The sequence below is a fragment of the Suricata suricatta genome, chromosome 17, assembly GCF_006229205.1.
Source record: "Suricata suricatta isolate VVHF042 chromosome 17, meerkat_22Aug2017_6uvM2_HiC, whole genome shotgun sequence".
Lineage (NCBI taxonomy): Eukaryota > Metazoa > Chordata > Mammalia > Carnivora > Herpestidae > Suricata > Suricata suricatta.
Window position 1 is genome coordinate 12,635,380 of NC_043716.1, and position 25,107 is coordinate 12,660,486.

At 38.3% G+C, this 25,107-nt stretch overlaps 1 protein-coding gene across 1 annotated transcript; it reads left to right on the plus strand.

Moving 5' to 3' along the window:
- Positions 1-7,814: 7,814 nt before the first annotated feature.
- Positions 7,815-8,744, plus strand: LOC115281929 (olfactory receptor 1A1-like). The gene has a single exon (XM_029927648.1). It carries the CDS (start codon positions 7,815-7,817, stop codon positions 8,742-8,744), a length of 930 nt encoding a protein of 309 aa, XP_029783508.1.
- Positions 8,745-25,107: the final 16,363 nt, after the last annotated feature.

Sequence of the window (25,107 nt, forward strand, 5' to 3'; positions counted from 1 at the left end):
ACTGCTGGTCCGCTGGTCCTTTCTGCAGCATGCCTGCCCTCTCTGGGAGGAATGTTAACAAGTGCTACAGCAGCTGGCTGTGAACTTCCCACTCGTGTAAGAGGAGTGAAGGGCAGAGAACCAAAACCTTTATTGAAAGCATCTGAGCTGACTCCTCAATAGGAGGTGTGAATGTTGTGGAAAACGGTCCTTTTGACAGTGAGAAATCAAGGATAGACAGCCAGCAACTGCACTACGTGCATCATCTCCTTTGACCCTCACAAAACCTCCAAAGGTAAGTAGAATTATTTTTTGTCACTTTATCAGATGAAAAATGGTAAATTGAATTGCCTAAAGTCACACAGGGATGTAGTAGCAAAATTAGGAATCAAACCTTGGCTCCAGAACCCAAGTGCTCAAGATCAGATGGCTAAAAAGCAAAGAGAGAAACAGAGGACCCTCTCCCTCTGATAATTCCCCTGGGCTTAGTCTAAGAAAACAGGAGGAGGCTGCAGCACCTGGGTGGCTCAGTCAGTTGAGCGTCAGGCTTCGGCTCAGGTCATGATCTTGCTGTTCATGGGTTTGAGCCCTGTGTCAGGCTCTGTGCTGGCAGCTAGCTCAGAGCCTGGAGCCTGTCTTCAGATTCTGTGTCTCCCTCTCTCTCTGACCCTCCCCTACTTATGCTGTCTCTCTCTCTGTCTTTCTCTCGAAGATAAATAAAACATTAAAAAAGAAAATTTTTAAAAAGAAAAGGAAACAGAAGGAGAAACGGTATTTGTTTGGTTATATTAGTTCTGCACTCTCTCCATCTCCTGGATTTAGAGTGTAGTATGTGCATTCATTGTCATTGAGAAAAACTACAAACCCTCCTCTTTCTCCCACATACAATGGTGCATACTCATTGGCCCCTTCAGGAAATTATGTTATTTCATTAGCAAAGCAGTGAAGAGTTGAGGTTTGAGGAATCTTAAAGCACTCTGAGGATGTCCAGTTAGCATGATTGCTGTTTCCAATGACCTCTTCTGTCCCTTCTAAACTCTCTTCACACCATTTTATTCATGTTACAGACATTTCAGAGCACAGATACTTTCCAGAAAGATAGTTTTAGTGACCCAACGTTGCCCTTAACTCTTGCTTACTTCCTGTGAACTCAAGGTTCTTATTCTGCTTCTAGCATTCATTGTATTGTACCTCCCCTGGGGCCAAAAGGTCCTTTTACCTCTTTCTCCAAGGATTTTGTAGAAACCATTCTGCATTCTCTCCATGATGACATTCTGATATCCTGCACTGAGGATCTCTATCCTCAGTCCCTGTGCTCAGAAACTTTTCTGCTCCAGTTCCCTGTTTCTTTAGTTACCCCATTGATTATACCAACTGCTTCTCTTCTGGCGTTACTTGCTCTTATGTTCTTTAGTTCTTTTTCATTTTATTATATTGTGGTTTTCCTTGCACCAGATTGTCATTCAAAATGTTGTCTTGTTTATCAGTCATTTAATGTATATACTCAAATACATGTTTATATTAAACAAAAGTTTGCATTTCTCCACTACCAGAAACAGTGCAACTCATCTCATATCCACTATCCTAATTCTTAGTACCTAATGAATAAATTAGAGATTCCTTGCATTGGTTAGAACCCTCCACAATATTAACCCAAACTTCTTTCTGGATTGAACACTCCCTGTCTTGTTGAATATTCCCTGTCTTGTGCCTGTATTCTCAGCTCCTGACTAAAATATATAACATATTTCTGCCTAAACCATTTGTTCTTGAGTTTTTCTCCATGATAAGGAAATTCAATTTCATCAATTGGGTGATGGGTAAACAATGAGTGGTTGTAGAAACAGACACAATCAAATTTGCATTTTTTAATATAATTTTGATTTCAGTAAACAGATGTCTGTATAAACAAGCAGGATGAGCATCATAATGCCCCTGGATCCCCTTTCCTAGTGGAAATAACTTCTATTTATTCTCAACCTCTTCACAAGGAACACATTCTATCTCCTATATTCACAGAAAAATGGACTTGAGGCACCCAGCGCTATGGCCACCCTCTGGACCCGATGTTGGTAATCCAACATGCAAAAATTCATTTTAAATCAAAATTCTTTATTATTGTTAAAACATCAGAATAATGAAGAATAACATAACAAAAGTTCATTATCTAGATTTAGCAAATGTAACAACTTGGTCTATATGCTATAAAAATTTTTTTTAAGTTTATTTGTTTATTTTGAGAGAGAGAGAGAGAGAGAGAGAGATTATATCTCAAGCAGGCTCCTTGCTGCCAGCACAGAACCCAACACAGGGCTCAATCCCATGAACTATGAGATCATGACCTAAGTCAAGACCAAGAGTCAGACACTTAATGGACTGAGCCACCAAGGTGCCTCTATGCTACAAAACTTTTAGTGAAATATTACAGAAATAATTGAAACCTTTCTTTGTTCCCATCCAAAATCTAATTTTTGTCCCTCTCACTCCAGAGGTAACTGCAATTCTAGACTTGGTAGTATATTCCAATTAGGACTTATACTTTCACTATGTATAATATGTATTATCTTACATATTAAAATGTGCACATACTGTGTGATACAGAATATACCATCCAGTGACCTCCTTTTTTCCAGCCAATATTTTAAATTTGTCTATGTGAATTCATTGCTTTTACTGAGGGACAGAGTTTATTCATAAGAAAACTGGATGTCTTGGATGTCTTCAGGAACACAAATGCCAGACTTTCTCTAGAGTCTAATCTAGAAGTAGAATTTCTGGGTCACAGATATATGAAATCCAGCTTTCCTAGAAGTGGGATAATTGTTCTCCAATGGCAATACTAATCTTCCCATTTTTTCCCAACACTTGAAATTGTCATACTTTTACATCTCAAGATGAAGCATGTTAAATTGTCTTTTAATTCAGTTAAACATATTTTCTTTTCTTTCTTGGTCATACCAGCTTCCTCTTCTAGGGCTGGTCTGTTCTAGCCTTTTTGCCCATTACTTGGTACAGTATTTTTGGTCCATGTCTTATCAGTATATAGGAATTCACTGTTATTCTGAATACTAACTCTTTCTTAACTAAGTGTGGAGCAAATACCTATTTGCAGTCCATGATTTGCCTTCTCCCTTTCTTTATAAATGTCTTTTCATATAAATGCTTTAAATTTACAATAGTCAACTTTAATATATTTTTCTTATGTTTAACATGCTTTGTGCCTGGTTTAAAAAAATAAATTCTTTTCCCAATATCATAAACATTTTCCTCTAAGTATTTTTCCAGCTCTATTAAGATATGATTGGCATACTACATTGTGTAAGTTTAAGGAGTACAGCATGTTGATTTGATATGTTTACATATTCCTCTAAATATTTTGAACTTTAGCTTTTTACAATTACTCTATAGGAATTATTTTCAGTACTGTTTTCATATATGGGCATCTCCAGTCAGTCCATCCTTTCCCTGCCCATTTCTAAATCAACCTGTATTATATACAAACTCCTAATAAACACTTGATCTGTGTCTGGACTCTCCAGTCTGACAGATAGGTCTATTTTTCCTTCTCTACACCAATACTACTCTTTGAATTATAATAGTAAATAATTTGATTACTGATAAGGTAATTAATTTCTTCTTATTCTATATGCTCAAATTATATTTGCTCTCATTCTTCTTTATTTTTATGCATGCTAAATTCAAGTTTAACAGAAATCTGTAGTATTTTGATTAGGATTACATCCAATTCATAGATAAATCAGAAGAGAACTGAAATTTTTATCATAGTTAAGTCTTGCCATTAGCATTGCTTATCTTTCCATTTTCTTTAGGTATTCTTTTTGTTGTTGTTGTTCTTCAGTAGTGTTATATTTTTTTTTAACTTGTTGGACTTCTTTTGTTAGGATTATTTGTAGATTCCTTAATATTTTCTATTGCTGATTGTGAATGAGAAGACATTTTTTAAAATTATAAACTTAATTTATTACTATTTAAGAATAAGTAGGGGCATCTGGGTGGCTTAGTCAGTTAAGTGTCTGACTTTGGCTCAGGTCATGACCTCACGGTTTTTGGGTTTGAGCCCCGCATTAGGCTCTGTGCTGACAGCTCAGGGCCTGAGGCCTGCTTTGGATTCTGTGTCTCCCTCTCTCTGTGTCTCTCTGCTCCCTCACCCCAACCCCGCTCACACACACTCTCTCTCTCTCTCAAAAATAAACATTTTTTAATTAAAAAAAGAATATGTATAATATTGATTGTGTTTAATATTGCTTTATATCAAGCAAACTTGCTGATATCTCTAGAGGTTCCCTTGGGAGTCCTTGATTGGTCCAGAGATTCCTGTGGGTTTTCTTTGCAGACAATCATATTTTCTGTGGATCTTATTCCTGTGTTCTTTCCTTTCAAATTCTAATGTAGCAAAAAAAAATTCTAGTGCTATTTCACATATATGGCATCACTGTAGTGTTTTATGCACAGGACTCACATTATCTCTTTCCATTATGTCTATCTGTGACTGCATCTCCTGTACCAAAAGGGAATTAACACATCAGGAGGCCTTTGAGGCCTTATATGTGGTTGGAAACCTGAAGAAGCTACAATAGTGCCAACGTGACTTATAACACTTGTTCTGAGTTTTCTTCTTATTTCCCATACCTAAGTATTCCCGTTTCTTCCCTTTGGATTTAGCTATGCACTTTTTTTTTTTTTAGTTTTAAAACGTATCCAGAACTTCTATGTGTTTTAATTAGAATCGGACTTGTCAACATTAGCTTAATCCTCCATGTTGCCAAAAGCCCTGCCTCTGAAACATTATAGACCACAAGAACTACCGCAGTCTCTTAGCCCTTTAGCTTCATTGAAACCTCTGAACCCTTGTGCATTATGTGTGAAGATAGGGAAAGCCATTTCAAAAGAGAAAAGCAAGAAAGATTTTTTTAACGTACATCATGTTTGGGGAACAATTAATGAGAACTTCCTTGCCTGTACCTAGCATATAATTCACACAGGCACTATAAGAGGCATTAAGAATTAGTGGTTAAATTTTGCTAGGGATTTACCCAAGGGATAAAGAAGTGCGGAGGCATAGGAGCACACGTACCCCAATGTTCATAGCGGCACTTTCTACAATAGCCAAATCATGGAAAGAACCTAAATGTCCATCACCTGGTGAGTGGATCAAGAAGATGTGGTGTATATATATACAATGGAGTATTACATGGCAATGAGAAAGAATGATATATGGCCATTTGTAGGAAAGTGGATGGACCTTGAGGGTTTCATGCTAAGCGAAATAAGTCAAGCAGAGAAGGATAGATACCATATGTTTGCATTCATAGGTCTAACAGGAGAGACCTGGCAGGGGACCATGGGGAGAGGAAGGGGGAAAGAGAGCGGGGAAGAGCGAGGGACACAGATCAAGGGAGACTACTGAATACTGGAGATGAACCATGGACTGAAAAGGGGAGGGGGGGAGGGGGTGATGGTCATGGTGGGGGCACTTGTGGGGAGAAGCACTGGGTGTTATATGGAAACTAATTTGACAATAAACTATTATTTAAAAAAAAAGAATTAGTGGTTAAATATAGATTGAATTGGGCCACCTGGGTAGCTCAGTTGGTTAAGCATCTGACTCCTGATTTTAGCTCAGGTCATAACCTCACAGTTCATGGGATCGAGCCCCATATTAGAGTCTGTGCTAAGAGCACAGAGCCTACTTGGGATTCTTTCCTTCTCTTTCTGCCCCTCCCCCACTCATGCTTGCGCTCTCTCTCTCTCTCTCTCTCTCTCTCTCTCTCTCTCTCTCTCTCTTTCTCAAAATAAATAAATAAACTTTTAAAAAGCTAGATAGCTATATTGACTGATTGACTGACTGAATTAATTACTGAGTAGAGTGTTCTTTAGAAGAGTTAGTGATTTATTTAGGATATCTTGAACCACAATAACAAAGAGATCACAAAACGTATATAACATTTAAACGGAATAAAAACTTACTTCTCTCCTATGTAATAGTTCCTGTAGATATCCTTGGTGGTAGGTGGCTGCACTGGATGTGGAGAACTAAGAATACAGATCCATTCCACCATGTGATGCCACCAACCCATCCAGCCTACTGTCCATATCCATCTAGTTGGAGGAAGCCCAAAACTCGAATGCATGGAATGTGATGCACTTGCTAAAATTCAGTCACACGAACACACTTCAGTGCAAGGGAGAATGGGAAATGTAGTTTAATTGTGTGTCCAGAAAGATGAGAACAACAGGGATCTGAATAAGCAGGTATTAGTCTCTGCCTTCATCAGTATGCCTCAGAGTGCAAGTGACTCTGGGGCACCTGGGTGGCTCAGTCAATTAAGCATCCAGCTTCGGCTCAAGTCATGATCTCACGGTTCATGGGTTCGAGCCCCACATCAGGCTCTGCGCTGACAGCTTGCTCAGAGCCTGGAGCCTGTCTTCAGATCCTGTGTCTCCCTCTCTCTCTCACCCTCCCCTGCACACGCTGTCTCTCTTTCTCTCAAAAATAAATAAAACATTTAAAAAAAAAACAGAGTACAAGTGACTCAGAGAACAGAGACTCTGTGCTCAAGCAATTAAGGAAGCATTACAAAGTTTCAGATAGAAAATGTTGATCTAAGATGAAGGTCTGAAACTATAAGTACAAAAATTGAGTTATGTAAGAATTATTTGAAATGAACAGTCAGCCAGATCAAATGTGGAAGTGAGGGATAAACTGGGTGAGTGTGCTTCTGAACCTCCCATGTATGAGGAACCAAAAAAACGAACCTTGATTTAACCTAGGAAATATTCAGTGCATACAATTAACAACTTCTATAATGATCTCTCTAGGGTTATTAACGTGAGAAAAGTATGGTTTTCCTCCTCAAATAAGCTTGCAGACCACTTAGGATATATGTGCAGAGTATAGTGTTTGGACAGACACATTGGCAGGATAACTGAATGTAGAAATATAAGAAAGAGAGATCAAGCCTACAGGTATAGAACTGGCAGTTTACCATGCAGTAGTTGAAATGAATATGAAGTTGGATGAATCTACAAAAGAAATAATAAGGGAAGGGAAGAGAAAAGCTTTGTGATTATCAATATTAGAGAATTTTGTAAAGAGATACATTCTATCAAAGGAGGGAATGAAATTCTTCTCTGAAAATGGGATGCTTAGGGAGAAAATTCACTAAACTTGTTATTGCTAGGACCTAAACCCAGTGATTCTGGTGATTTAGAATCATCTAATGTTGGCATAGACACCTGCTACTTCCTGGGCTCTCTTAGTTTGGTCTTTGGAACAAATTCTAATTTCATGGCTGGTCCTTGCAATAATGCAAAGATTCCAAAATGCTGTCCATTCCTTGTCATGTGTAATTTAAAAACTGCGTGTGATTTTTGGCTTTCTATTACATTGTAAAACCCCTGAGAGTGGACTATGTCTTACATGTTGAAGAAGTGGATTAAAAATTCTATTTTGCACGTATTTGCACTTTTTCCATCAGCCTAGCAAAGTATCTATCACATATAATATGAAAAGTTTTTGTGAATTGATTAAATCCTAGGTGTTTGAGTGATGGTTCTGGGATAGAGGAGTATGGGTATCATTGATTCACAGAGTGCTCACTTCTTATACATGAATGTCAAGGGCTAAATCCTGATCAGTACCACTGGACAGCAAAGATATTTCCCCCAAAATGTGGGCTGTCTCTGGGGTTTAGTAACTCATCATTAAGATTACTGGCCACTTAATCAAAATTGGTGGGTAAGAAAGATCATTACATCAGTGGTAACTCCAAAATAATTCTGGATTCCTCTCCCTCTTTCTTAACAAAGGAGCCATGAGGGAAGACAACCAATCCTCTACCCTGGAATTCATCCTCTTGGGAGTTACTGGTCAGCAGGAGCAGGAAGACTTCTTCTTCATCCTCTTCCTGTTCATTTACCCCATCACACTGACTGGAAACCTGCTCATCATCTTGGCCATTCACGCTGACATTCACCTTCACATACCCATGTACTTTTTCCTTGCCAACCTCTCCTTTGTTGACATCTTATTCTCCTCTGTAACTATCCCTAAAATGCTAATCAACCATCTCTTGCACAGCAAAGCCATCTCCTTTGGGGGATGTCTAGCACAGTTGTATTTTATGATCGCCTTGGGTAATACAGATAGCTATATCTTGGCTGCAATGGCATATGATCGCGCCGTGGCCATCAGCCGCCCACTTCATTACACAACGGTTATGAGCTCACGGACTTGTGTCTTGCTAGTTGTTGTGTCCTGGGTGGTTGGAAATGCCAATGCCCTCCCCCACACTCTGCTCACATCTGGTCTGTCCTTCTGTGGTAAAAAGGAAGTAGCCAACTTCTACTGTGACACTATCCCTTTACTCAAGCTGTCCTGTTCTGACATCCGTTTTAATGTGAAGGTGATGTACCTAGGGGCTGGTGTTTTCTCTGTACCATTGCTATTCATCATCATCTCCTATATTCAGGTCTTTTTCACAGTCTTACGGGTTCCATCCACCAAGGGTGTGCTCAAAGCCTTGTCCACCTGTGGCTCCCACCTCACAGTTGTTACTCTATATTATGGGACAGTCATGGGCATGTATTTCCGCCCTCTGTCTAGTTACAGCCTAAAGGATGCAGTGGTCACTGTGATGTACATGACAGTGATCCCAATGTTAAATCCATTCATTTATAGCCTGAGAAATCAGGACATGAAGGCTGCCCTGGGGAAACTCTTCAGCAAAAGACTCTCCTCATGAGCAATCTGAGGTCATATTGGAGAGTCAACTAGAGTCACAAATTAGGTGCATTTGGAAATCCAACTCCAATGTCCTCCTCCACCAAAAAGCTACAATTGTCCTTCCCAGATGGAAATTCCTTTTCTATGAAATCTTACGTTATGTCTTATGAAATTATCACTTAACAGCACAGGAATATTTGAGTCATGTCCAAGATAAGCTGCAATAATCAGAGTAAAACTGAGAAGGTGTGAAGCTCTGCTTCTACATGAATATGAACATATTAGGAATAATAATAATTGCCCCACCCTGGTCACAGGGTGTGAGGATCACAATAGTCCATGATTTAAAAGCCATAAATCGCTGGAGCACCTGGGTAGCTAAGTTGGTTAAGCATCTGACTTCCGGTCAGGTCATGGTCCCATGGTCTGTGGGTTTGAGCGCCCCATCAGGGTCTCTGCTGTCAGCACAGGGCCCGCTTCTAATCCTCCCTCCCTCTCTCTCTCTCTCTCTCTCTCTTTCTCTCTCTCTCTCTCTCTGTCTCTGTCTGTCTCTGTCTGTCTCTGTCTCTCTCTCTCTCTCCCCCCTACTGGTTTCTCTCTCTCTCTCTCTCAAATAAATAAACTTTAAAAAGGCTATAAATCACTATTCAAATGTCAATTTTTTTACCATTATGCTAATTAACCCCACGAAGCTTGTAAGCATCTCTGAGGGAGACAACTGTCTTAAAATATCACTGTACCTTTCAGTCTTGCTCATAAAAACATATCCAATCACACTTGGTGGAAAGTGAAATGGAAAATAAAAATATTGCTGGTGGAATTGTAATCTGATAATGATAAACATAATCAGACTACACATTATTTACCCATCCAAATATAAATATTCCTCTTTTAAGGAAATGACCTGGGTAGATGTTTTTGTTCTTACTGTATTATTGATTAAACTAGATTGTCTCTAAAGAGCATAAGATTTTTCCTAAAATCTTAGCAAAATGACACTCATTGAGTTCTCGTATTTTAACATAATAAAATTTTTGATTTAATTAATTATAGCATGAAATACAGTTATCATAAAATTAGTCATCACTATTAATAATCAGGGTGCCAAATAAATGAAAAAAAAGCAATATTGAAAATATGTGACTTTTTTCTCCAGTATGGCCCAGAGAAGATGAGACTTTGATTCTGGATGATCAGCCCTGATATGTAGGTGATATTTCCTAAAGAGAGACAGTTAATCCAATAGGTCCTAAATTACCAATAAGGAACGCCCATACCTATGATTTGATTCTGTTTATGAGGACATTATAAAACTTTCTCAAAATATTAATAGTATATAAGTTATTGTCCTTAAATATCATATTTCCAAACAGGATAACATTTTGAAGAGGTGAAATGAGGGTATGTTAGAACAGTGTGCAAACTGCTTTATTACCCACTACTTTTAACTGCCAGTAAAAATATAAAATTATTGTCTTCCATAGATAATTCACATTGTCAGCTATTTGTTCATGTTGGAAGAATCTGGATGTTGGAAGATGATGTTATTCACCGTTAATGCTCTCTGGGTCTCTAAAACACCAAGGATGAGAATTATCCCAAATATCTTTTCAACCAAAAAGGATTTGATTACAAATGCATATGAATCTGTGTGAATGACTGACCAAATTATGGAGAAAATGGAGGTATTTCTCTACTGTCAGTATAGGAAATTGTTAAGGTTGGCCAATGAAAATGTTATATACATTTATGGCCTGTCTTTCTCTCATGAGAATGTGAAGATTTGGGATCTGTTTTGTTCACTGCTGTATATTGAGCACTTAGTGTTGACATATAATAATGTAGTTAATTTGTATGAAATAAATGAATCTTGCAATATTATTTTTAAATAATGAATGCAACAAGGTTAATTTTATTGTTATGGGTAAGGTCAAATAGGATGAGATGTTTCAAATATTTCCCCAAGTGAAATATTAAGTGCCAAAGAGGAGAGGATAAAAAAGGCCTAAGAATTTAGGCTGTTAGGAGAACTCCATACCATTTAGCTGCTCTATATCAGTCTCATGTTAGTCCTCTGTTTAACTTGGACAAGGGAAGTTAACCTCTTCTACTGTATACTACAGTAATCATAAGAATCTATGTGTATGTTTATAATACAAATAAAAATTATTGTACCTGTATGTCAAGTCATTGTCTCAGCCATTTGCCTTGGATCCTGTAAAACATGCTGTCCTGGAATAATTTTAACACTATAATTTCAATTTCTTCATGTACCAATGTCCCGGTACATGTACAATGAATCAATTGACTAAGTCTAGAAAAGACTACAGTCTATGGCTGGTATGTCAGTTTGGATCAGTTCAGGCCTGTTCAGAAAACACAAATCAACATCTGAGTTTTTTTCAATGTTAATTTTTTTTGAGAGAAAGAGAGGGCGAGCAAGAGGGAGAGGCATAGAAAGGGCAAAGAGAGGGTGACAGAAGATATGAAGCAGGCTCTGCACTGACAGCAGAGAGCTCAGTGCAAAGCTCAAACTCATGAATCATGAGATCATGACCTGTGCTGAAGTCAGACGCCTAACTGAGCCACCTAGTTGCCCCACATATAGTACTTTGAAAAATTTGTTAAGTTTGTTTATTTCTAAGAGAGACAGAGTGTGAGCAGGGAAGGGGAAGGAAGGGAGAGATACAGGATCTGAAACAGACTCCAGGCTCTGAGGTAAGCATAGAGCCCGTCGCAGGGTTCAAACCCACAAACCACGAGATCATGACCTGAGCCAAAGTTGGATGTCTAACCAACTGAGCCACCCAGAGGTCCCCCTCCCTCATCTCGTATTTTAAAACCAAGAAGATTTAATACAGAGAAGAAGGTATACAGGTGTGTCCTGAAAAAGACTATAGGAGAAAGAGATGGATGTGAAGGTAGCCCAGAGATTATTATAAGAATAAACCACTTCCCCTAGGTACAAAAGGGAAAGGTCATGTTACCAGAACCTAGCAGCTCAGAAGAGGGATGACCACATGTCTGAGGGATGACCTCAGATGCTCATATCTCTGACCGGAGCTGCCAAACAGCTACCACTTGGTCTTCACCTGCTGAGGTGACCCGAACTTTCATTCCTGAGGAGTCTCAGCCCACAATAGTACTGCCTTTATTATTATTATTAATAATAATAATCATTATTATTTGGATGTTATAATTCCTGTTAATCTCTATTACTGGGCATGGAAACACAAAAGTCACCCCATTCATAGTTCTAGACATGGTCTTCCTTACCCCTCATTGTGAGAAAGCAACAAAATGTCCTCAGTAATTGGATCAGTTTCTCCAGCCAGTAGATAAATTTCTTTTCCTGAATGGCTCACAGAGACATTTTACTGAATCCGAGCAACATAATAGTAATATTTAAAAACGTAAATTCCTTCCCTATATAGCCTCAGAATGGGGCTTGCCTATAGGAAAACCAAGAGATTATAGGATTGGTATTGGAACTTCCAACCCCTCCCACCAGCCTTTGGGGAAGGGAGAGTTAGCTGGAAGTAAGCTCCACAAACACCTCAAAGAACCAGTGTAGAAGATTTTCCAAGTCTGTGAAAGTTTCCATGGTCCTCAGTGGAGCACATCCCATCTCCAGGGAGTCTTGCCCCAGGACACAACTGGACCTCAACATATGTATCTCTACATTTGACTGCTATTTACTATAACCTATATCCTATAAAGAATAGACCTAGGTTTAAAAAAAAAAAAAAAAGAAAGAAAAGAAAGAAAAAGTAAAAAAATATATTGATTCTTTTATAAGGTTATAAATAGCTAAACAAAAAGAAAATTTCTGGGAATAGATATATGCAATAAAAATGTACTAAGAAAAAAAAGTCAGAGACGTCTGGAAAGATGGTGGAGTAGGAGTATCCTGATCTCACCTTGTCCCACAGATACACCTAGATAATAGCCACATCCAGGCAACCAACCCAGAAAATGACTTGAAGACTGGCAAAACAGACTTTCCACAGTTAATCTTAGAGATGAGAATACATTAAGAAGCATAGAAGGGTGGAGATGGGGTCAGGAACCAAACTCCCAGCAAGATTAACCACAAACAGGAGTGACACTGCAAACACAGAGAAAGAGAAGAGCAAACATCAGGGACCCCAGACATGGAAAACCCGCACTAGATAGATGAGTTCCCATAATATTTGGCTTTGAAAACTAGTAAGGTTTAACTTCCCAGAGTGTTTACCATTAGTAGGGCTTAAAACAGGGTACTTTAAAAATCAGCAGGACTGGCTATGGGAGAGCTGGAAGGTAACAGAAAACTGAGTCACTACCCTCAAAGACCCAGCATCACAACTGCCACACCAAGATACAGCATAGAAGCAGTAGTTTGAAAACAGATGGGGAATATGTGAGGGAAATTTATTTACTAATATAAGAACATCACTGGAGGGGCAGAGACCTTTAGGAGACTTCTTCAAGAACGAAATATCTGGTAGGAATCATTTCTTTCCCCTTTCCCTGGTCTAGAGACCCATACACTTACAGGAGCCCGTGTGAACACACTTCACCTACCTTGATAAGCCCCTGTGCTCTGCCCTTCTGTTCTACCCAACGCAATGAATGCCACTTGGTGGGCATCCTTCCAAGGATGGACAAGCAACAGTCCAAAGTGACTTCTTCCCTGGGGAAAGGGGAAGAAAACCACACACATCAGTTTGCCTGCAGCCCTAGCAGATGGAATGGGGTAAACACAAGATCCGACTGCCAGCCCTGCCCACCAACAAACTCTTCTCAAGGGCCAGCACTGGAAGAAGACCCTCCAGTTTGTGTTCACTGTAGCCCCAGAAGAAGGATTGGGGGCAGACATTTGATCTGACTGCAGACCATGCTCACCAACTAAAGCCTCTTAAGGGACAACACAGGAAGAGAACTATGCAGTTCAGTTTGCCTGCCACCCTAGCACATGCACTGGGGACAGGCATCTGGTCTGACTGCTGACACTGCACAACTATAAGCCCGCAGAGGCCCCAAACTGGCCCCTTAACAGCACAGGAACAAAGCCCTGCCCACAAGAGACAAAGTTGACCGTTGCAGCTGACTAGACTGAAGGCAAACATGACTCAGCCACAATAGAAAGGTGAAATCAACCTATACAGGAGACACCCCTGCAGTACCCCGTTCTGGTAAACAGGGGACATTGTGCTACAGACCACCACAAGATCTCTTCTTCAGAAGGCCACTACTTTCAAGATGAGTAGACATAGCTGGCTTTTCTAATACACAGAAACAAACATAGAGAATTGGACAAAATGAGGAAAAAGAGGAATATGTCCCAGATGAAAGAACAGGACAAAACCACAGCAAAGAGCTAAATTAAATGGAGATAAGCAATATGCTTGGTAACAAACTCAAAGTAATGGTCATAAAGATACTCACTGGATATGAGAAAAGAGTTGGAGGCTCTCAGTGAGACTATCAGTAAAAAGACAAAAAATATAAAAAAGGATCTATCAGAGATAAAGAACCCAGCAACTGAAGTTAAAAGTTCACTGGAGGGACTCAGGAGCAGATTAGAGGAGACAGAAGAATGGATCAGTGAGCTGAAAGAATAATGGAAAGCAACCAACCTGAAGAGCAGGAAGAAAAAAATAACAATAAAATAATGAGAACAGGTTAAGAAAACTCTGCAGTATCATCAAGCATAATAATATTTACATCATAGGAATCCCAGAAGGAAAAGAGGTGGGGGGGGGATTTATTTGAAAAGTAATAACTGAAAACCTCCCTAATCTGGGGAAGAAAACAGACATCCAGATCCAGGATGCACAGAGAGGCCCCAACAAAATCAACCAGAAGAGGTCCATACCAAGATATATAATAATAAACATGGTAAAAAGTAGTGATGAAGAGAGAATTTTAAAATCAGCAAGAGAAAACAGTTAAATACCAGGGAAACCCTTGTGCTCGCTTCGGCAGCACATATACTAAAATACCAGGGAAACCCTTGTGCTCACTTCGGCAGCACATATACTAAAATACCAGGGAAACCCCATAAAGCTCTAAGCAGAAACTTTGCAGGCCAGAAAGAAATGGCATGATACTTTCTAAGTGCCAAAAAAAATGCAATCAAAAATACTCTACCCAGCAGGGCTATCATTCAGAATACATGGGGAGAGAGTTTCAAAGACAAATAAAAGTTAAAGGCATTCCTCTCCACAAAAACAGTGTTAAAAGAAATGTTAAAAGGAATTCTTTGAATGATAAGGAAAGACCATTTCAACAGTAAGAAAATTATGAAAGGAAAATTTTCACTGGTAAAATCAAACATAATGAAAGTATTAGATTGATCACTTATAAAACCAGGGGCACCTGAATGGCTCAGTCAGTTAAGCGTCTGACTTCAGCTCAGATCATGATCTTGTGGTTCATGAGTTGGAACCCCACATAAGGCTCTGTGCTGACAGCTCAGAGCCTGGAGACTACTTTGGATTCTGTGTCTCCCTCTCTCTCTGCCTGTTCTTTACTCACACTCTGCCTCTCTCTCTCTCTCTCTCAAAAACAAATAAACATTTAAAAAAGTATAGAACAAAAATAAACTCAAAGTGGAGGAAAGACCTAAATGAAAGACAAGAAATCATCAAAATCCTAGGGGAGAAAACAGGCAACATCTTTCACTTTGGATACAATGATTTCTTACTGACATGTCTCCAGAGGCAAGGGAAACAAAAGCAAAAAGGGACTATAAACTATTGGGACCTCATCAAGATTAAAAAAACAAACAAACAAACAAACAAACAAACAAACCTTCTGTACAGCAAAGGAAACAATCAACAAAACTAAAAGGCATCTGACAGAATGGGAGAACATATTTGCAAATGACATGTCAGATAAAGAGTTAATACAAAAAATCTATAAAGAACTTACCAAACTCAAAACCCAAAAAAACAAATAAGCCAGTGAAGAAATGGGCAAAAGACAAGAGTAGACACTTTTTCAAAGAAGCCATCCAATTGGCTAAAAGACACATGAAAAAATGTTGAACATCACTCATCATCAGGAAAATGCAAATCAAAACCATAATGGGATACCACCTCACACCTGTCAGAATGGCCAAAATTAACAACTCAGGAAATAACAGATGTTGGCAAGGATGCAGAGAAAGGGAAACACTTCTGCACTATTGATGGGAATGCCAACTGGTGCAGCCATTCTGGAAAACAGTATGAAGGGTCCTCAAAATATTTAAAATAGAGCTAACCTACAACCCAACAATTGCATTACTAGGTATTTATCCAAAGAATATAAAAATGCTGATTCAAAGGGGCAAATGCACCCCAATGTTTATAGCAGCACTATCAACAATAGTCAAATTATAGAAAGTACCTAAATGTCTATCGACTGATCAATGAATACAGTAGATGTGACATATATCATACTTGGTGATTAAAAAAATAAAATCTGGGGAGGGAGAGAGGGGGGTGATGGTCATGGTGGGGGCACTTGTGGGGAGAAGCACTAGGTGTTATATGGAAACCAATTTGACAATAAACTATTTTTAAAAATCTTACCATTTGCAACAACACGGATGGTACTAGAGAAATAAGTCAGTCAGAGAAAGATAAATATCATATGATTTGACTCATGTGGAATTTAAGAAACAAAAGAGATGAATATAGGTGAAGGGAAACGAAAATAAGATAGAGAGAAGCAAACCATAGAAACTCTTAAATACAGAGAACAAATTCAGGGCTGCTGGAGGACTGCTGGGTGGGTGATGGGCTAAATGGGTGATGGACATTAAGGAGGGCATTTGTTGGGATGAGCACTGGGTGTTATATATATAAGTGATGAATCACTAAATTCTACTCCTGAAATCATCATTACACTACATGTGAACTAATTTGGATTTAAATAAAATTAAAAACAGTACGTAGATTAAAGCATAAAAGCAGTAAAATCAATTATGTCTATAAAAATCAGCCAAGATATTCACAAAATAAAAGAATGTAAAGTATGACATCATCCATAGTACATGAAGAGGGAGTAAAAGGGCATAGTGCTTTTAGACTGGGTTCTTTTTTTTTTTTTTTTTGCAAACAGACACTTTATTTTGAATTTACTGGACAATGAAAGTATTATTTTTACATAGAACATTGAATAAGTGATCTTGTATTAAGTTGAACAGTTATTCTTGAATACATTTTCATAAAATTAATCACTAATATGCTTTTATTTTGCTTTCTTCCATTTTCTTTTTTTCTAACAATTTATTTAGTTTTTTAATAATTTATTGTCAAATTGGTTTAGACTGGGTTCAAATTTAAGGAATCATCAACTTAATACAGACTTATATACAAAAGATGCTATATAGGAACTGATGGTAACCACAAATCAAAAACCTATGATAGACACACAAAAAAAATAAAGAGAATGGAATCTAACCATATCACTAAAGAAAGTCACCAAACCATAAAGGAAAAGAACAAGAGAAGAAGAAGAGAGGGGGAGGAGTTAAGATAGCAGAGCATCTTGGAGACCCTGAGCTTGAATGGTCCCTGAAACACAGCTAGATCAGCACTAAACCATTATGAACACCTAGGAAACTGATCTGAGGATTAACACAACAATCTGCATAATCTGGGCCACAGAACTCCACAGGTATGTGGTGCTGAGAGGTAAAGTGGGAGAGAGAAAAGCCACAGAGTGTAGGGAGTCATTTTTGCAGAGAGAGGAGAGAGAGAAAGAGAAAGGGGGAGAGTGCTGAGCATCAGGATCATGCAAGAGAAGCACTCCCCTGTAAGTAGCTGGAGAGACAGAGAAAGAGTGAAAACACTCGTAGGGGATTGAATAAGAAATCTGTTCTTCAAAACCATTGATGGGAACTAAGGAGAGGGTTTCAATACCACCAGGATTCTATAAACAGTGGAGCCCAAGTCTGAAGGTTCTGAGCTCTGCCTGGTAGTGCTCTCATGAGAAAGGAGGGCAAATCCCAGGAGCAGGCAATGTGTCTGAAGGGTCTGTGTGCCACACAGGGAGAAGCAGTCTCCATGTTTGGTAGAGTCCATATGGCCTCCCTGCAGGCAATGGTCCCAGTGGACCATGGAGAGCAGCCACGTTTGCTGGTACTGGGACAAAGATGCCAGAGTCCAGTGAAACCTGGTGCCAGCTATGTTTTGTGATTTGCCATAATATCTGAACCTCTGCCACTGCCCAATCAAAGGAACATTTTCTAGGTCAAGGCGGCCCCTGGCCACTGCTCAGTGAGATCTTCCTCCAGAAAGTCAGTTCAGGTTGAGCCACCAGGGGGTCTCTGAAGTGTAGGGTTTGAAACAAATCCTCATCTGAGATAAAACTCTGGAAGAAGGTGCTGACTGGCGGGCAGACAGCTTGAACACGGACAGGGTAGAGGTGCAGAATGGTCAGAGGCCTGCAACAAAGGAGGGGTATGTGATCACGGGTCAGTGAGAATGCAAAGTTCCTGCTCCAGAGACTTGGGAGCTGGGTGAAGCCATTTCCACCTCTCTCACACACCCCCATGTGTGCACTCACACTGATCCACCCCAGTAAACTAAGAAGCCCCCACCTAGTAGAGAATGGAGCCTCAACACGAAGCCCCATCCAACCCCACCCTCCAAGCAGATCCCCTAGAAGACCAGCACAAGTCACTCTACTTGCTCAGTGAACTATAGAGTTCTTCATAGTTTCAATTCTAGGGGAAACTGGATATAACTTCATTCGAGTTTCATTCTGTTTTCTGGCTCATTTATTTGTTTGTTTCCTTTGTTCCTGTTTTTGCTTGAATTGTTTTCTTTTTTCTTTCTTGGATACAGGAAGAAAAAAATTATTCTTTTACTTTATCTTTATTTTTTAAATTTCTTATTCTATTTCATTTTCTTTATATCATTTTATGCTACTTTATTCTATTGTTTTATTTTTTAATTTTTTATTACCTTTTTTCCCTTTCCCTTTTTCTCTATTCTATCAAGTTTCTTTCAACAAGCAGACCAAAACACACCTAGGATCTAGCTTCCTTTTGTTTTGTTTTTAATTTTTTATTTTATTACTTTTTTTTCTTCCTCCAAAATGACAAGATGGAGGAATTCATCCCAAAAGAATGAACAGGAGGAAATGATGGCCAGGGATTTAATCAACACAGAAATAAGTAAGATCTCTGAAATAGAATTTAAAACCGCAATTACAAGAATACTAACTAGGGTTGAAAAAAGCATAGAAGACACCAGAGAACCCCTTTCTGCCAAGATAAAAGAGTTAAAATCTAGTCAGGCTAAAATGAGAACTGTTATAACTGAGATGCAATCTCAAATGGATGCCGTGACAGCATCGGATGGATGAAGCAGAGCAGCATATCAGCGAAATAGAAGATAAAATTCTGGAAAATAATGAAACAGAAAAAAGAGAAACAAAGGCAAAAGATTATGACATGAGACTTAGAGAACTCAGTGACTTATTAAAAAGGAGTAACATTCAAACCACAGGAGTGCCAGAAGATGAAGAAAGAGAAAAGGAGGCAGAAGATCTATGTGAGAAAATTATAGTTGAAAACCTTCCTAATCTGAGGAAAGATGCAGACATCAAATTCAAAGCAGCACAGAGAACTTTCATTAGATTAAACAAAAACTGACTATCCCCAAGGAATATCATAGTCAAATTCACAAAATACATAGACAAGGAAAGAATTATGTAAGAAGCAAGGGAAAAAAAATGTCTTTAACCTACACGGGAAGACAGATCAGATTCATAGCAGACCTGTCCACAAAACACTCAGCAAGCTAGAAAGAAATGGCAGGATATGTTCAATATACTGAAAATGAAAAATATGCAACCAAGAATTCTTTATGCAGCAAGGCTGTCATTCATTCAAAATAGAAGGAGAGATAAAGAGCTTCCCAAACAAAAACTAAAGGAGTTGGTGACCATTAAACCAGTCCTGCAAGAAATTTTTCAGGGAGGGGTGGTGGTGGTAGAGGATTTTTGAGTGGAGGAAAAAAAAACAAAACCAAATGAAAAAGACTAAAAGCAGTACAGACTAGAAAGAACCAGAGAACATCATCAGAAACACCATCTTTACAGGCCACACAATGGAACTAAATTCATATCTTAATAATCATTCTAAATGGAAATGAACTAAATGCTCTAATAAAAAGACATAGGTTATCAGAATGGATTAAAAAAAAGACTCATTTATATGCTGCCTACAAGAGACTCAATTTTAGTCTAAAAATACTTGCAGATTAAAAGTAAGGAGATGGAGAAACATCTATCATGCTAGTGGAAGTTAAAAAAAAAATTGGAGTAGCCATACTTTATATAAGACAAACTAGATTTTTAAAAGAAAGACTGTAATGGGAGATGAAGAAGGGCATTACATCCTAATTAAGGGGTCTGTCCACCAAGAAGAGCTAATAATTGTAAATATGTATGCCCCCCACTTAAATAACCCATATATAAGTCAATTAATAATGAGCATTTAAGAAGTCATATTATATCTGATATCAATAATATCATAATAGTAGGGAACTTCAACCCCCCACTTACAGCAATGGACAGATAATCTGAGCAGATAATAAAAAAGGAAACAAAGGCTGTGAATGACACAGTGAACCAGATGGACTTAACAGATATATTCAGAATATTTCATCCTAAAGCAGCAGAATACATATTCTTCTCAAGTGCATATGGAACATTCTCCAGAATAGATCACATACTGGGTCACAAATCAGCCCTCAACAAGTACAAAAAGATGGAGATTGTACCTTGCATATTTTCTGATCACAATGCTATGAAACTCAAAATCAACCATAAGAGTAAATTTGGAAAGACCATGAAAACTTGGAGATTAAAAATCATCCTATTAAAGACTGAATGGGTTATCAAAGAAATTAAAGAGTAAATTAAAAAGTACATGGAGGGTCACTTGGGTGGCTTAATCGGTTAAGCATCTGACTTGGGCTCAGGTCATGATCTCACGGTTTGTGGGTTCGAGCCCCATGCCAGGCTCTGTGCAGACAGCTCAGAACCTGGAGCCTGCTTTGGATTCTGTGTCTCCCTCTGTCTCTGTCCCTCCTCTGCTCATGCTCTGTCATAGACTCTGGGTCTAGAGTCCTTTCTTGTCTAGCAAGAAAGCGGGACACAGGATTAAATGTGAGAGATGGCTAATGTCTGGGAGAAGACAAGAGTCCTGGATAAGGGTCTTGCTGTGTATTTATTAAGATCATAAGGCTTACAAATGTGATGGCCATACACAAAGAGACAATGAATCTGTGAACATTAACTCATGGACATGAGGGAAAGGGGGTTTTGAAGATATATGGTATTAGGGGTTTGGGTCGATATAAAACAAAATCCTGGCTCCAGGCAGATGGTTGTTAATGGCAGACAAGAGGCACCGTGTCTGTTTATCTTAGCTAACCTAGGTGATGAGACAAATAAAGCCTGCAACCTCAGAGTCAACAAGACACCTTTCTTTTGCTAATCAGCTAGGCAATTTCACCCTGCTGCAGTCTATAACCCTATTTACCTGTTTAACTAATTTGGCCCTTCCTTCCTGTGAAAGCAGCTTTCTGCTATAGTGCTAAACTAGGGGCCATTTTTGCCCTAAATACCTAATCTTGTTTGCCTAATATAACTTTGTATTAGGGCCTTTTCCCCATCCTCTCTATACTTATTTACCTAATCTTATTTACATAAACTTGGGTGTGAGCATCCTATGGCTTTGTCATTCTTTTTGCCTTGTTAACCCATCAGTGCTGGCTCAGGGAATTCCTAAGCTTATTCCCCACAGTGCTCGCTCTCTCCCTCTCTCTCTCTAAAATAAACATTTTAAAAAATTAAAAAGTACATAGAAGTCAATGAAAATGAAAACACAACAGTCCAAAATCTCTGGAATGCAACAAAAGCAGTCATAAGAGGGAAGTATACAGCAATCCAAGACTTCCTAAAGAAGAATATGTCTCTTAAACCTAAAGAAGCTGGAAAAGGAACAGCAAATAAAGCCCAAAAGCAGCAGAAGAAGGGAAATAATAGAGATTAGACTAGAAATCAATGATACTTAAATTTTAGAAAATACACACACAGCAGAACAAATCAAGGAAAATAGGAGCTGGTTCTTTGAAAGAATTAACAAAATTGATACCTCCCCCCAGCCAGATTGATCAAAAAGAAAAGGAAAGTACCTACATAAATAAAACCATGAGTGAACCAGAAGAGATCACAACCAATACTGCAAAAATACAAACAATAATAAAAGATTATGAACATATGAAGAAAAGATATGCCAACAAGTTGGGCAAACTGAAACAGATTAATTCCTAGAAACATATAAACTATCAAAACTGCAACAGGAAGATATAGAAAATTTAAACAGACCCATAACCAGTAAAGAAATTGAATCAATAATCAAAAGTCTCCTAACAAATAGTCCTGGACCAGATGGCTTGGAGGGCAATTCTACCAAACATTTAGGCAGTTAACAGCCATCCTTTTGAAGCTGATCCAAAAAAATAGAAATGGAAGGAAATTTTCTGAACTCATTTTATGAGGTCAGCATTACCATGGTCCCAAAACCAGACAAAGACCCCACTTAAAAAGAGAATTACAGACCAATCTCTCTGATGAACATGGATATAAAAATTCTAAACAAGATGCTAGCAAATTGAATCCAACAACACATTTAAAGTTATTCACCACAATCCAGTGGGATTTATTCCTGGGAGACAGGGCTGGTTCAACATCCACAAATCAATCAACGAGATACATTGCATTAATAAAAAAAAAAAAAAGGATAAGAACTATACCATCCTCTCAATAGACACAGAAAAAGCACTTGACAAAATATAGAATCCTTTCTTGATAAAAACCCTCAAGAAAGTAAGGATAGAAGGAACATACCTCAATATCATAAAACACATATACAAAGGACCCATCATTAATATCATCCACAATGATGAAATGAGAACGTCCCCCCTAGGGTCAGGAATACTACAGAAATGTCCACTCTCACCTCTGTTGCTCAACATAGCGTTGGAAGTCCTGGTCTTAGCAGTCAGACAACAAAAAGAAATAAAATAATCCAAATTAGCAAGGAAGAAGTCAAACTTTCACTTTGTGGACATGATAGGCTACATGAAAAACCTGAAAGATTACACCAACAAAACTCCTAGAACTGATATGTGAATTCAGCAAAGTTGCAGAATATAAAATCAATGTACAGACACTGGTTGCCTTTTTATACACCAATAATGAAGCAGCAGAAAGAAAAATCAAGGAATAGATCCCATTTATAATTGCACCAAAAACTATAAAATACCTAGAAATAAACCTAACTGAAGAGGTAAAGGATCTGTACATTAAAAACTATAAAAAGCTTATAAAAGAAATTGAAGAAGACACAAAGAAATGGAAAAACATTCCATGCTCATGGATCTAAAGAACAAATATTGTTAAAAAGTCAAAACTACCCAAAGCAATCTATATATTCAATGCATTTAATTTCCTATCAAAATAATACCAGCATTCTTCAAAGAGGTAGAACAAACAATCCTAAAATTTGCATGGAACCAAAAAAGACCCTGAATAGCCAAAGCGATTCTGAAAGAGAAAACCAAAGCAGAGGCATCACAATTTCGGACTTCAAGCTATATTACAAAGGTGTAATCATCAAGAAAGTACAGAACTGGCACAAGAATGGACACATAGGTCGATGGAATAGAATAGAGAACTCAGAAATGGACCCACCAGTTATGGCTAACTAATCTTCAACAAAGCAGAAAAGAATATCCAATGGAAAAAAAGAGTCTCTTCAGCAAATGGTGCTGGGAAAACTGGACAGCAACATGGAGAAAAATGAACCTGGCCCACTTTTTCACACTATACACAAAAGTACACTCAAAATGGATGAAAGACCTAAATAGAAGACAAGAAATCATCAAAATCCTAGAGGAGAAAACAGGCAACAACATATTTGACCTCAGATACAGCAACTTCTTATTAGACATGCTCCAGAGCAAGGGAAACAAAAAGCAAAAATGAACTACGAACTATTGGGACTTCATCAAGAGAAAAAGCTTCTGCACAGCAAAGGAAACAATCAACAAAACTAAAAGGCAACATACAGAATGGGCCAAGATATTTGAAAATGACATATTAGATAAAGGATTAGTATCCAGAATCTATAAAGAAGTTACCAAACTTGGGGCACCTGGGTGGCTTAGTTGTTTAAGCATCCAATTTCAAGTCAGGTCATGATCTCATGGTTTGTGGGTTCAAGCTGCGCATTGGGCTCGTGCTGACAGCTCAGAGCCTGAAGCCTGCTTCAGATTCTGTGTTTCCCTCATGCTCTGTCTCTCTGTTTCTCAAAAAGAAATGAATATATATATATTATATATCTTATATACATATATATATATATATATATATATCAAACTCAGCACCCCCCAAAAAATTAATCCAGTGAGAAAATAGGCAGAAGACAAGAATAAACAATTTTCCAAAGAAGACATCCAGATGGCTAACAGACATATGAAAAGATGCTCAATGTCACTCATCATCAGGGAAATACAAATCAAAACCAGGATGAGATACCACCTCACACCTGCCAGAATGGCTAAAATTGGCAACTCAGGAAACAACAGATGTTGGTGAGAATGCAGAGATAGGGGAACACTTTTGCACTGCTGGTGGGAATGCAAACTTGTGCAGCCACTCTGGAAAACACTATGGAGATTCCTCAAAAAATTTAAAACAGAGATACCCTACAACTCTACAATTGCACTACTAGGTATCTGATTTAAGAATACAATGATACTAATTCAAAGAGGGACATGCATTCCAATGTTTCTAGCAGGACTATCAACAATAGTCAAGTTGTGGAAGAAACTAAATGCCCACCAAATGATGAATGCTTAAATAAGAGGAGACACACACACACACACACACACACACACACACACACACACACAATGAAATTTTACTCATTGATCAAAAAGGAACGAAATCTTGCCATGCAACAACGTGGATGGAAGTAGATATTCCGTTGGTTGCAAATATCATATTACACTAAGTGAAATAAGTCAGTCAGAGAAATATAAATATATGATTACACTCATATGTGAAATTTAAGAAACAAAACAGATAAGAAAAGGGAAGGAAAAAACATGATGAAAACAAAGAGGAAGGCAAACCTTAGGAAACTCTTAAATACAGAGAACAAACTGAGGTTTGCTGGAAGGGTGTTGGGTGGGGTTATGGGCTAAATGGGTGATGGGCATTAAGGAGGGCACTTGTTGGGATTAGCACTGTGTGTTATATGTGAGTGACGAATAACTAAATTCTATTCCTGAAACCACTATTACACTATATGTTAACTAACT

Bases quoted from the DNA above. Each gene is read 5' to 3' on its own strand.
- LOC115281929 (XM_029927648.1), top strand. From the start codon at position 7,815: ATGAGGGAAGACAACCAATCCTCTACCCTGGAATTCATCCTCTTGGGA.